The 13,498-nt window shown below is 57.0% G+C and overlaps 1 protein-coding gene across 2 annotated transcripts in view; it reads left to right on the top strand.

Annotated features, from left to right (window-relative positions):
* CHCHD6 (coiled-coil-helix-coiled-coil-helix domain containing 6) overlaps positions 1-13,498 on the top strand; it is a 102,043-nt gene that overhangs the window by 11,546 nt on the left and 76,999 nt on the right. For both annotated transcript variants that reach the window (XM_070359641.1, XM_070359640.1), the window contains exons 2-4: positions 6,556-6,664; positions 10,273-10,345; positions 11,819-11,963. In XM_070359641.1, coding sequence (XP_070215742.1) covers positions 6,556-6,664; positions 10,273-10,345; positions 11,819-11,963 — 327 coding nt within the window. The remainder of the gene's footprint in view (positions 1-6,555; positions 6,665-10,272; positions 10,346-11,818; positions 11,964-13,498) is intronic.

Genomic DNA, 13,498 nt, shown 5'->3' with positions numbered 1-13,498 from the left:
CTGCAGGGCCCCTGGGGTGCTGGCAGTCACCGCCCTCCAGGACTCTTCTTGTCCAGACACTTGGATTTAATCTGTGGATCTAATTTCAGCTCACAGAAAACTGAAGGACTAGCCAACAAAATCTCCACGGCAACCGCTGCAGCAAAGCGGAGGCATCTTCTTAGAGTCGCAGGAGGGCAGCGCCACCTGGGGCTGGATGTGGGCCCCAGGAGCCGCCGACAGACTGGCCTTGTTTGGAGCCCGTGCGGTGCTCGGCCTGCTCGCAGGAGCCGTGGGCCAGGGAAGGAGGGCACGGCAGGTGGTGCCCAGAGGGTCCTCGGAAGACAGCGTGTGAACGGCCCCGGCGTGAAGGCCCCCACCCCGCGTCCTGTGTGAGGCTGTGCAGATGTCACCTGGGGCACCCAGAGCCTTGCTTGACGCGAAGAACGGTGCTTGGAAAGTGGCCTCCTCGCAGCGGCCTCTCACACAGTCTAGAGGGGTCGCTTTCTCAGACTAAAAGCTGTTGGTTTTCATGTTGATGTTTTCCTAATTAAGTACGCCGTTGGTGAACACAGGCGTACTCCGCCTTCCACCGCCTTCCCTGGGCTCAGTAAAGCACCGTCCGCAGCAGGAGAGGTGGCTTGCAGACCTTCTCCTCCTGGGACCTGCCGTGCTGTGTGAGCTGACTTGTCTGCTCACCGCGGCCCGGCTCCCCGTGGCTGCCCTCACCGAGCGCCCCTAAGGGCCCGGCTCTGCCTGTGGCCTCTGTGCAGAGGCCCATCTGTGCTGCTCTGGGGCAGCTGTGTCACCACCAGGCGTGCACGCCTTCGTCTGTTTGGTGGGGTGGGCCGGGCCAGGAGCCTGGCAGGTGGAGGTGCCCACTGCCTGGGCCAAGCTGATTACATCCCTGTCTTTCAGGGGAGCCCCTGGCACCTGCCGGGTCAAGTTCCTCCCACAGCTGGGAGCTGCCACCCCTTCCAGACTGTGGGGATTTCTCATCCTCTCTCTAGTCTGCCTGGTGCTCTGAGGCCGCGGCGTCCCTAATTTCTTGCCCCAGGTTTGCCACTCTCTGTGGTATTTTCCCATGGATAGAAACTGCTGGGCTGGACTAAGGACGTGCACACACAGTGGTTCTGTGCTCAGTGAGGACGCACCCTCTCCAGCGAGGGGGAGTCACCTGCCTCTCACCCGTTGAAGGCTGTGGGATGCATCTGTGTTCACAGGCCAGCAGTTGCCGCCTTCCTGAACCCTTCCAGGTCCTCCCAAGCCTCCATGACGTGCCGCCTCCCTGTTTCTGTAGGAACGAGGCCCCGCTGTGTGCTCCGTGCTGTGGGTCATCCCGCTCTGCACCTGTGTCCAGCCAGGTGTGCGGTCTCTTCACCGTGGGCCTTGGGGCTGCCCTGTGTGGCTCAGCGTGTGACCGCCCACACCGTGAGTTACTGCCGTGCTACAGATGGGTACATAGAGCAGACAGGGTTCCCTGCCCGAGGTCAGGTTGCTAGTGGTCGCTTGGTTGGGTTCTGACCCAGGCCCACCTGGCCCCGCAGCCCCTGTCCTCGCCCTACACCAGCCGCTTCAGTGTGCCAGGCCCCATTTCTGGCTGTGGAACAGGAAGCTTCCAGAAGGGGGGAGTGGGTCAGGGCCCCACAGCTAGGTGTGGGTGGGCTCCTCCTTCCCAGCCCTGCTCGGGGTTGGGCCCTCTGCCCCCTGACCACACCCAGCTCCCCGTGACCAGCTCCGATAGCACAGTGATTGGTGGGCCTCGGGCACCGAGTCCCCAGACCTGTCTGCTCTGGGGCCTCCATTCTGGTTCTCATGGTGCAGGGAGCACTGCCCAGATGGTGTTTATTCTCGCATGACTACTGTGTGTGTGTCTGTGTGTATTTGTTGATTAAAAATATTCCTTGCTTTATTTTGCAGCAACATTAAAAAATATTACAAATCTCCTCCTGCCACTGAGAAGCTTGCCAATGTTTTCCTTAACCCCTCGCTCACCAGGTGGTGCAATTTGGTGGGTCCCCCTGGGGGCCTGGCGTGAGGAAACCAGAGCCCACCTCCCCTGTGCAGAGCTCCCCCACCCGCCACAGCCTCCCTTGCTCCCCGGTTCAGTGGGCTTTAGATCTTGGTCTTCCTCTCCGGCCTGGTCATCTGGTCCACCTCCTCCTAATATGGCTTCCATCAGGCACTCAGACAGGCCGGACTTGGTTCCTCTCAGAGGTCTGCACTCATCCCTCTGCTCGGGATTAGATCTTTTTTCCCTGATCCTTAAGACGTGAGCTTGGCAGGCCTCCTCATTTCAGGGCAGGGGGTCCCCCTTAGTGCTGTCTCTCCTCTGAGGGGTCTTCCCACCATCCCCATGTGTGCCCGGCCCTGCAGGACTGTATTTTATTTTTCTCAGCACTCACCACTCACATGCTTCTTGAATTTTAATGACATGTTAGTTTTGAAATAGAGATGTCAAATACTATGTGGGAAAACCCATCTCTTACCCTTTTCTGTCTGTCAGCCCCTGTTTCTGCCTTCACCCAACCCCGAGGCAGCTCGCCTCCTTTCATCTCTGGAGAGTTGCCTGTGCTGCGTATTTCACACAAGTAGGGTGTACCGTGTGTGGACTCCTTCACTAAGCGTGATGCTCTCAGGTCATCATGCTGTGGCCTGTGTGAATTCTTCATCCCTTTTTGTGGCTGATACTCCATTATTTTTACTCATCCCCCATGCCAGTTGATGGACGTGTGAGTTTTTTTCCACCTTTGCCTGTTACGGATGATGCTAATGTAAACTCACAGGTGCAGATGAGTGTGAACGTGAATTTGCATTTCTCTTGAGCGAGTACCAGGAGTGGAACTGCCAGGTCTATTGGTGACGCTGTGTTAAACTTTCGAGGAACTTGCAGACTGGTTTCCATGGTGACGGCACCATTTATTTGCCACCAGCAGGGTATTGGAGTTCTGACTTGTGCATGTCCTGGTCGACACTTGCTACTACCTGACTTTTTTGATTATGGATATTGTAGTGGGTGTGAAGTGATATCTCCTTGTGGTTTGAACTTGCATATCTCTTTTGACTAAGGATATTGAGCACCCTTGCATTTGGTTTTAGCCATTTGTGTATGTTCTTTAAGGACATGATCTTTCAGAGTCATTGCCTATTGTTTAATTAGATTATTTTTCTTTGTATCGTTGAGTTGTAGGAGTTCTTTTTATATTCTAGGTACATATCCTTGTCAGATGTATGATTTGCAAATTCTGTGTATTGTCCCTGAATTTGCTTCACTGTGTCCTTTAAAAAACAAAACGCTTTAATTTGTGAGGTTCAATATATTTGTTTTCTCTTTGATTGCTCCTGCTGTTAGTGTCCTATCTACAAAGTCACTGCCAAAGCCAAGGTCATAAAGATTTACCCCTCTAGTTTCTTCTGAGAGTTACATTGTTTTAACTGCTGCATTTTGGTCTCCAATCCCTTTGGAGTCGGGTTTGGTATATGGTGTGAGGTGGGGGTCTAACTTCAACCTGCTGCACCTGGGCGGCCAGCTGTCCCAGCACCGTCTGTTGACAAGACTCTTCTTTACCCATTAAGTGGTCTTGGCACCTTGCCCATCAGTCAGGCTCACATACGTGGGCTTCTTTCTGGAGTCTCAGTTCTCTTCCATTGCTGTGCTTACTTGGTCTTCTCTTGTCCCGTAATCATCAATTAGCTATTGGATTCAATACCAGAGGGGCTCAATTATTTTATATATTTTACCTGTAGCTGCTAAAAAAATGTTCATGGTAAAAGACTGCAGCACGAAAGTGCCAGAAGTGACAGTCGGGGCCTGTCTGCTCCTGCCTGGGTGTGGGATATGCCTCAGGAGCGTGCGAGGTGCCCTGGAGCAGATGTGTACGCTGCAGAACCTGTGTGGGTGTCTGCCTCTTTAACTGTGAATCTTTTTTACAAAGTCAAGATACACGAGACGTCCTCTGACTTTGACAGGCACATGTCCTGCCTGCCTTTCTCGATGGTTTGTGGTGTCTCACCGGAAGCACGCCGTGGTTTCTCTGGCCACTGCCTGTCCTGCACATACGTGTCGTTTCCTCTTCCTGTGCGAGTCCAGCGCCTCTGTGCACGTGGGGAGCACTTTCCTCTCCCGGACCCCTGAAGCGGAGCTGCTGCCGTGTGCTCCATCCTCAGGTCCTCTTTTTAACACGTCCCTCCCTGTGCTCTGTGATGCCGCACCTGTACTGGGTGCTCAGCAAAGTGGCTCAGCACTCTCAGGGGCTGTCGCTCGGGCCTCTCCCCTCGCGGGCTGCTTCGCTCAGTCACTGTTTCATGACACTCTGGCCTGCCTCACTTCCTCTGTGAAGGGAAACCTTGATGTTCTGGTTGTCGTGGGGGAACCAGGGTGAATGAATCAGGCTGTGCTGGATTTTCTGCTCTGAGTGTGGCCCTGGGGGGAATTGGAAGGGACAGAGAAGTGGCCCCTGCCCTTGGGGTATTTGCAGACCTTTAGATGAGGCCGGTAGGATGTGAGGCACTTCCCCAGAGTGTACCCGTTGCAGCAAGTAATGGAGCTGGCAAAGGGACTGGGAACCCCCAGGGAATTAGACTGTGAAGGCCAGTGGGGTTGAATTACAGAGCTTCCACAGGACTGGGGAAACGGAGAAACAGACTCTTGGAGGGCACAAACAGAACCTTGTGCACACCAGGATCCAGGAGAAAGGAGCAGTGTGCCCACAAGAGACTGATCTAGACTTGCTGTGAGTGTCTCCTGCAGAGGCGTGGGTCAACGGTGGCCTGCTGTGGGGTCAGGGGCCCTGGGTACACTGTGCGGGCGCACGTCCTGTGCAGGAGGCCGCCATCGCTGCCATTGCCCTGCCAGGGTATATCCTCAGGCCAAACAGCAGGGAGGGAACAGCCCTGCCCATCAACAGAAAACCGGATTAAAGGTTTGCTGAGCACGGCCATGCCCATAAGAACAAGAGCCAGAGCAGATTCCCCCACAGTCCACTCTCCCACTGGGAAACTTCTACAAGCCTCTTATCCATCAGAAGGCAGACAGAATGAAAACCACAGTCACAGAAAACTAACCAAACTGATCACATGGAACACAGCCTTGTCTAACTCATTGAAACTATGAGCCATGCCGTGTGGGGCCACCCAAGACGGACGGGTCATGATGGAGAGTTCTGACAAAACATGGTCCACTGGAGAAGGGAATGGCAAACCACTTTAGTGTTCTTGCCTTGAAAACCCTTGAACAGTATGAAAAAGCAAAAAGATAGGACACTGAAAGATGAACTCCCCAGGTCAGTAGGTGCCCCATATGCTACTGGAGAAGAGTGGAGAAATTGCTCCAGGAAGAATGAAGAGACGGGGCCAAAGCAAAAACAACTCCCAGTTGTGGATGTGACTGGTGATGGAAGTGAAGTCTGATGCTGTAAAGAACAATATTGCATAGAAACTGGAACGTTAGGCCCATGAATCAAGGTAAATTGCAAGTGGTTAAATAAGAGGTGGCAAGAGTGAATTTCAACATTTTAGGAATCAGTGAATGAAAATGGACCAGAATGGGCTAATTTAATTCAGATGACCATTCCCTACTACTGTGGGCAAGAATCCCTTAGAAGAAATGGAGTAGCTCTCATAGTCAGCAAAAGAGTCCGAAATGCAGTACTTGGATGCAATCTCAAAAATGACAGAATGTTTGTTTTCAAGGCAAACCATTCAATATCACGGTAATCCAAGTCTATGACCCAACCCGTAATGCTGAAGAAACTGAAGTTGAATGGTTCTATGATGACCTACAAGACCTTCTAGAACTAACACCAAAAAAGATGTCCTTTTCGTTATAGGGGACTGGAATGCAAAAGTAGGAAGTCAAGAAACACCTGGAGTAACAGGCAAATTTGGCCTTGGAGTACAGAATGAAGCAGGGCAAAGGCTAATAGAGTTTTGCCAAGAGAATGCACTGGTCATAGCAAACACCTTCTTCCAACAACACGAGAAGACTACATGTGGTCATTACCAGATGGTCAACACCAAAATCAGACTGATTATATTCTTTGCAGCCGAAGATGGGGAAGCTCTATACAGTCAGCAAAAACAAGACCAGGAGCTGACTATGGCTCAGCTCATAAACTCCTTATTGCCAAATTCAAACTTAAGTTGAAGAAAATGGGGAAAACCATTAGACCATTTAGATATGACGTAAATCAGTGGAGTAGGAGAGAAGGTCCTTAACTTGGTGCTGTCCATGCCGGGACCCTGGATGCCCCCAGGGAAGGGTGGGATGGGCAGAGGTAGATACGTGCACCTCTTCAGGGCGGGACGTGGGTGTCAGGGCTGGGGAGGAGCAGGGAGCTCAGGGTGCCCTGCACGTGGGGCCAGTGGGTGCAGCCAGGAAGCCAGCCCGAGGCACCCAGACCCGGCACGGCATTTGCTGGTGGGTGCCAGGCCTGCACGAGTGGTTCTGTGTGGAGTTCAGTGTATTGTGGGAGTTGGTCTTGAGGAAGTGGTCTGCTCAGAAATTCGGGGTGTGGGTGAGGGGTGTCTTCACTTCCCCAGGGTTCTGTAACCGTTTCCTCTCAATCCTTACCACAGCTATCTGAAAACGTGGTCAACCGCATGAAGGAGCCTGGCCAGCCGTCCAGAGTCGGGCTGCTGGCCCCTCCAGCTGCTGCCCTTGGCTCCTCCGGAGGCCGGGAGAAAGGTAGGCCAGGGTGGCAGGTCTGGGCGGGGGTTGGGTGGAGAGTTCCTCCTGGAGACAGTGCCCTGAGCCCTGGGTGGTGCCTGCGGGAAGCACTTCCCAGGAGCAAGGGACCCGCGTGGGGTGCGCTCCCATCCAGGGACAGCAGTATCTGCAGAGCCTCCCTAACCACCGCTGAGTCTAGGGCAGAGTCCCCGCTGTGCCAGCCTCTCTGCATGGAAGGAGGCAGTGATGGGGTGGCCTTGGTGTCATGCTCAGAGCTCTGACCTGCCCTTTGCCCTGGGGTCCTGGCCCTGCTCCTGGGATGGTGGTGCTGGGCTCTGGGAGGGCCACCACCCCACCCCCGCGTCCCCCCAGCCCGCCCGGAGCCACCTGTGCTGGGCAGGAAGGGCCTTCATTCCCCAGTGGCATGTCTGTCATGGGAGGAAAAGCCTGTGCTTTTATTGAAGTAATTCCTGTTAGCAAACACAAAGGAACAACGCATGTAAGAGTGGAGAAAGTATAGTGCAAAAACGTTAAGATACTACAAACGGGAAAAGCCCTCGTGGCAGCTGGTTAAATACAGAGCTTGATGAGGAGCTGGGTTCCCCACTGCGATGTGGGTGCTTTACATCCAAGGGCTGGAGGGACCCAGCCTCATGGTGGAGCTGCCTTCTCAGCTGATCTGCCCTGCTGGGGTGCCAGCTCGCAGGCGGCCGCTCCCTCCTGTCCACTCGGCATGAGCTGAGTGCTGGCCCTGTGGTCATGAGCCCCGTGCTGGGACACCGAGGCGGGGATAGGGGCCCTCCTGGCGGGCAGGCCCACCCTGTCGGGAGCTGAGTGTGTGACCCTACAGGGTACAGTGTCTGGTGCCCATGGGACACCGGTGCCCATCAGGGCCCAGCGGCACAGAGGAGAGGGCTCGTTACTCGGGGGCCCCAGGGGGCCGGCGCAGGACCTGGACTTTGCGGCGCGGCCCTGCGGGTGGGGAGGCCGGGGCTCAGGCGTGGCACGGCCGCAGCCGTCTCAGGACCGCGCGTGGTTTCCTGACTGGAGTGTGAGGTGCAGGGACGGGGCCAGGGCTGCTGGCCGGGCCTCGCGACAACCCGTCCCCTGCACTGTGTGCCTTGGGGGCTCCCTGGTGGTCCAGTGGTTGGGGCTCCGAGCTTCCACTGCAGGGGACGTGGGTTCAATCCCTAGTTGAGGAACTAAGATCTGGCAAGCCATGCTATATGACCAAAAATAAAGTACATGCTTTTGGTTTAACAAAGTATTTTGATGTTTGACGGTGAGTGAGTTTCGACTTTCTGAAAGCGGGAGGAGCGTCAGCGTGGGTGGCCTGACTGCAGGGTCCTTTCTGTTACACACTGCGAGGTGCTTGTGGATCTGGCTGCGCAGGCCTTAGTCGCAGCCCGTGAGCTCTTCCTGGCTCGTGCGGGCTCTGTCCTTGCTGTGCGGCCTCTCTGCTTGTGCTGCGCAGCCCAGGAGTCATGGCATCTGATATCTTAGTTCCCCAACCGGAAACTGAACCTGCGTTCCCTGCATTGCAAGGCGGATTCTTAACCCCTGCACCGCCTGGGAAGTCCCAGCTTTTACTTTCAAAAGCAGTGTTTGCTTTTACTTTACTGATAAAGTTAAAAGAAGTTAAAGTTAAACTTCTTTAACTTTTCTTTCTAATTTATAGAAATTTATAATTTATAAATTTCTTTATAATTTTCTTTATCAATTTTCTTACTTTAATTTTTCTAAATAGAAAAAGAAGTTAAAATTAAACCCTTAAGTCACACCATACCCCAAGTGCATGTCAGGAAGTCAGAGATCGAAATATAATGAAGAAACTTTAAAGAAGGGTGTGAAATATGACTGTAAAATTAGAGACAATTTAGACAAAATGGATGAAGAATGAGTGACAAACTGGGGAAGCATGAGTGGTGCCCACCTGCCAGGGCCGTGAGGCGCTCTGACGGCCGCAGGGAGACGCGCACAGACGGTCACATCCATGACGAGGCCCACCTGCCAAGGGCCGTGAGGCGCTCTGACGGCCGCAGGGAAACGTGCACAGACGGTCACATCCATGATGAGGCCCACCTGCCAAGGGCCGTGAGGCGCTCTGGCCGCAACGCGTGCAGACGGGTCACATCCATGATGAGGCCCACCTGCCAAGGGCCGTGAGGCGCTCTGACGGCCGCAGGGAGATGCGCACAGACGGTCACATCCATGACGAGGCCCAGCCCCCTCGGACGGTTGGCTCACTCGTGCCATCACCAGCGGCAGGGCCGGCAGAATGCCATGGAATGTGGCCGTAGGGGTCTGGCCACAGGCTCTGCAGTGGGCACACACGTTACTTTTGTGGTCGTGAGAAAGGAAAACTATGTAGAAAGCAAAAGTGTGATCAGTCTTGTGTCAGGAGAGCTGTCAGAAGCCAGTGGCTAAGTCCAGGGGGCCTCCGTCAGGCCCACACTGGGCGGCAGCGCCTCCTGCATGCTCCTGGCGAGGCCCTCCAGCACACCTGCCCAGCCTTCTGGAGTTGGCAGCTGTGAAGGTCTTGGGAGCAGCACCCCCGACCTTCCTCCCAAAGCCTGGTTCTCCTGCCGGGTCTCCTGTGGCCCACGTGGCCAAGCGTGCACGCCTGCGAAGGGGCGGAGACGCTGAAGCTGCAGCCGCGGGGTAACAGAGCCGCACTGTCACCGTGTGGGGAGGAGAGTGAGTGGGTTTGCTTGGAGATCCCCGGGTTCATGCAGGAAGGAAGGCCTCCTGTGACAGCCTGAAGCGCTGTCACACTCAAGGTGATGCCAGTGGAAAGGTGCACAGACTTCCTTCCCGGGGGCGCTGGCCACGTTCAGGTCAGAGCCCTGGAGAAGGGGCCCAGGAAACGCAGGCTGCACCCCCACTGACCTCTCAGCGTGGAGACAGGGAGCTCCCCTCGGCTGGCTGGCCTCCTGGGGAGGGTGCCTGGGTTCCAGCAGCTGAGAGGTGGGAGGGGGGTGTCAGTCACCGCACTCAGGCATCCACACTGCCCAGCTACCCTGCCATCCTGTCTGTGCAGGGTACAGGCCAGGGGCCTTCGGGGCACCTCCCTCCTGACAGCAGGGCAAGGCCATGTTCTGTTGGCCCAGGGCACGTCCACCCAGGGGATGTCCCCCGGGGCCCTCTCCTGGGTGACCATCATGACCACATCCATCCACAGTCCCCTACCGGGCCCTCTCCTGGGTGACCACCATGACCACGTCCACCTGGGGGCGTCCTGCCGGGTCCTTTCCTAGGTGACCACCATGACCACGTCCATCCAGGGGCGTCCTCCTGGGCCCCTCTGGGGTGACCACCATGACCACGTCCATCCACAGTCCCAGCCCTTTCCTGGGTCACCACCATGACCACACCCATCCACAGTCCCCTCCCAGGCCCTCCCCTGGGTGACCACCATGACCACATCCATCCAGGGGTGTCCTCCAGGGCCCATCTGGGGTGACCACTGAGACCACGTCCATCCAGGGGTGTCCTCCCAGGCCCTCTCCTGGGTGACCACCATGACTGCGTCCACCCAGAGGTGTCCCCCCAGGCCCTCTCCGGGTGATGCTGAGCCTCCCTCCGTCCGTGGGTTGCTGCTGACCTTTTCTTGTCTACCCCTGCAGACTCGAAACCGCCCAGGCCGGACTGCGGCAGTGGCCGGGGGCCTCCGCGGGTGCAGGTGGACCCTCTTGAGAGGTATGCTGAGGAGGTGCTCGCCCCGGGCCACGCCTTCCGCACCAGGTGCCTTCTCCTCGCCCAGAGGCCGGGGGTCTGGTCCCTCGCATTGTCTTACGTTGGTGGGACGCCCGGCCTGCGCTTTAGGTGCCGCTGGTCCTCGTGTGACGAGATGAGACTACGGGTGGGGGAGGGCAGGACTCTGTGGCCTTGCAGGTGTGTGCAGCCATGTTTGGAGGAGCTCGCTCGTGGCCTGGCTCCAGGTGTGGCTGCCTCCCCAGCGTGGGCCTCAGCCTGGTGAGCACCCTGGCTGGGGCAGGGCTGGCAGGCAGCAGTGGAGGCCCCAGGCACACTGTGTCTCTAGGCCTCAGGGTTCCCAGGGCTGGTGTGGGGTCCTCGCGGTGTGGCTCAGCAAGCCCTCAGCTGGTACTGAGGGCTCGTCTGCAGCCGTGAGGCTGTGCCTCTGTAACGGACTCAGGCAGCTGCCTTCGGGGGGCGGGCGGCCTGGGTCATCCCCGCTGGGCCGTCCCCTCTGCAGGTCAGCGTGGCTACATCCGTCCTGTGATCTCAGAAGGACCCACCTTCTGAGAGTGTCCAGTCCCTAATCCCCAGAGGCCTCCTCCAAGCAATTAACCAGAATTTAAAACAAACAAACAAAAACTTTTAAGCATTTTAAAAAACGTTCAAGTAACACGTGCTAATGGGAGACTTAGGATGTATACGAAATGAAAAAGTCACCAGTAGATTCATCATTCCGTATTAACATTTTGGACTATTTCTTTCAAGTGTCTTTTTTTCTCTAGTTTAGGCTTATGTTTTTCAAAGTCGTGTAAAATTTTGTTATCTTGCTCTTTTCACCCAGTCTTCTAATTATCTTCCATCTGTCACACCTGCCTCGTGAGCATGTTCACTGCTGAAGGCACCACGTCTGGTCCTCGGTCTTGGGGCTGTAATGCGGCAGAGAGTGTAGCACTCGGGGCCTCATGCCCGCCGTGCCCCCCGGGCCGACATCCGCGGCCTTTTTCACTCTGAGGTGTTTACCACCCCACCCCCACCCCGCTGATAAAGAGCACTTCTAAGATCTTCTCAGCTGCTTTTTTCTTTCTCTAGGAGGATTTTACTAGGGAGACTAGAAACAGGCCCAAGGGGAGACACGCATTCAGGACTGAGAGTTGAACATTGAGAACCAAGGCTGCTGCTCCTGACCTTGCAGCTCTGAGGTGGGGCGGGGAGGTGGGCTGTCCCCTGCCCGTCTCTAAAGGGGCCTAGGGTGGTGGAGTTGGACCCCTGCCGTGAGGATCTCTCATCAGGCATTGGGTCTCTGGTTCTTCAGCTGGCTGAGGACGCGAGGCAGTGTCCCCCCAACCCCGGGGGACTGTCACTGGTGCCTGACCCTCCCTGGCGGCCACGGCGTCGCGTCGGCCCTCATGTCCCTGCCCCTGCAGCTGCGTGAGCTGCGCCTGCATCTGTGTCTCCGTCTCTCCTCTGGCCCAGGTGTGACTGGGAGCAGGCTGTGCTTCAGGACGAGCTGGTCCGTGTGGCCACGACAGAGAGAGAGGCAGCTGCAAGTCCCCGGAGTGTGACGCTGCGGCGTGGGGAGGGCGGTGTGGACCAGGAGAAGCAGCGGTTGGCCCAGCGGGTGAGTGCAGGTCCCCAGGCAGCCCTCCTGGCTCCGTTGGTCCAGGGAGCAGAGGTCGAGCCCTGGACCTGCATCAGTCTGAAGTCACGGCTTCTCCTCTGTGGGGAGGGAGTCTTTCTAGGAACTGGGAGCCGGGGTCCTATAGCTGGGGTTTTGTCACAGTGGAGACAGGCGGGGGGCAGGCAGCCCAACAGCCAGGTGGGAAGGGCCTGGCCAGGACACACAGGGTTCATCGGTTTGGACGGAGCAGAAACGTTGACACCAGGAATGGAGATCTGGTGAGCATTGCAACCTGTGACTGTGGACTCTCACCTGGATCGTGGGCATCACAGCACAAGGGGTTCACAGCTTCCCTCCTGCCCTGGCCCAGGCGTCCCCAGAGAAGACACCCCCACAGTGGGAGGGGCCTCCAGCCTCCAGTGTAGGTGTGGGTTTCTGTCCATGAAGGGCAGCTTTAGAGTGAAGACTGCCCTGGACGTCTGGGTGGATGGTGCCCTCTGCCAGCGTGCAGAGCCCACGGGGCCCGAGGCCGCCTTCTCTGCGGGCGCCCCGACTCCTGTGAGGCCCCACTCTCTACTCGCCACGGTCCACCTCCTAGTGCAGCTGGAGGCCCCGCTCCCTGTGGGAGCTTACTGCTTCCTGTTGCGTGTCCCTAGGTGGGGTTCCCGCGGCTGCTTTCCCTGCTCTGGTCCAGACGGTCTGGGTGTAGGGCCCAGGGTAGCCAGTCCTGCCCGACCTGGGATGTGCAGTGCTGGGGGCGTGGGGGCCAGCCTGGGGCTTCCACACTGTGAGGGGCGCCGTCCAGGAGAAGCGCCTCTGGGAGGCTGTGTGGCTGCCGCCTCCTGCACCTCTGGGTGCCTGGGCTTCAGCTGGAGGTCAGGCAGTGGCTTGGCCTGAGCAGACACAGAGAAGCGCCATCAGCACTCGGGCGGAGCTCCGGCGGGGGGCGCGAGGCCGCAGCGTCACCTGCGGTTGGTCCTGTGCTCGCAGCTGCTGCACGGAGGTGGTGTCAGAAAGGTGTGTTGAGAGTTTAGGTAGGAGGGGAAGGATGGGAGCAGAACCTGAGCTGGGCAGAGGGTTTCTTTCCTTCCCGGGGTCCTTGCAGGTGGGACGGGGGAGCCTGGGTCCTGGCGGGGCCCTTCTCCCTGCCTCCTGACCCCCAGGGCCCCGACCCTGCTCCTGCCGCTGGCTGGAGGGTCCCTGTCCAGGGTGCTGAGTGTCGCGGGCATTAGGTGTGCTCCTTGCTCTGGCTTCTGCAGCGTGGCTGTTTAGTCCTCTTCTGCATGAGAGAATGATTGAGCTCGTTATTGGGCAAAGTTCATAAAACTAATGACGAGGAAAGGTAATCATGTCTGTAACCTGCTTCTGAGGGCCTGCTTTGCGCGCAGGGCCGCCGCAGTGAGCTGCTGCGTGTGGATGCGTGGCCCCCCCGCGTGCGTGTTCCCGACCCCACCTTCATGTACTTGAAGCACAGTGAGGTGGAACAAATGGGAAGTTGGAGTTGGGAGCAAAGAAAGGCTTATTGCAGGGAGGGC

This window comes from Bos mutus, chromosome 22, assembly GCF_027580195.1.
Source record: "Bos mutus isolate GX-2022 chromosome 22, NWIPB_WYAK_1.1, whole genome shotgun sequence".
NCBI lineage: Eukaryota > Metazoa > Chordata > Mammalia > Artiodactyla > Bovidae > Bos > Bos mutus.
The sequence above is the reverse complement of the archived record's forward strand: the minus strand, read 5'-3'. Positions and strand labels throughout refer to the sequence as shown.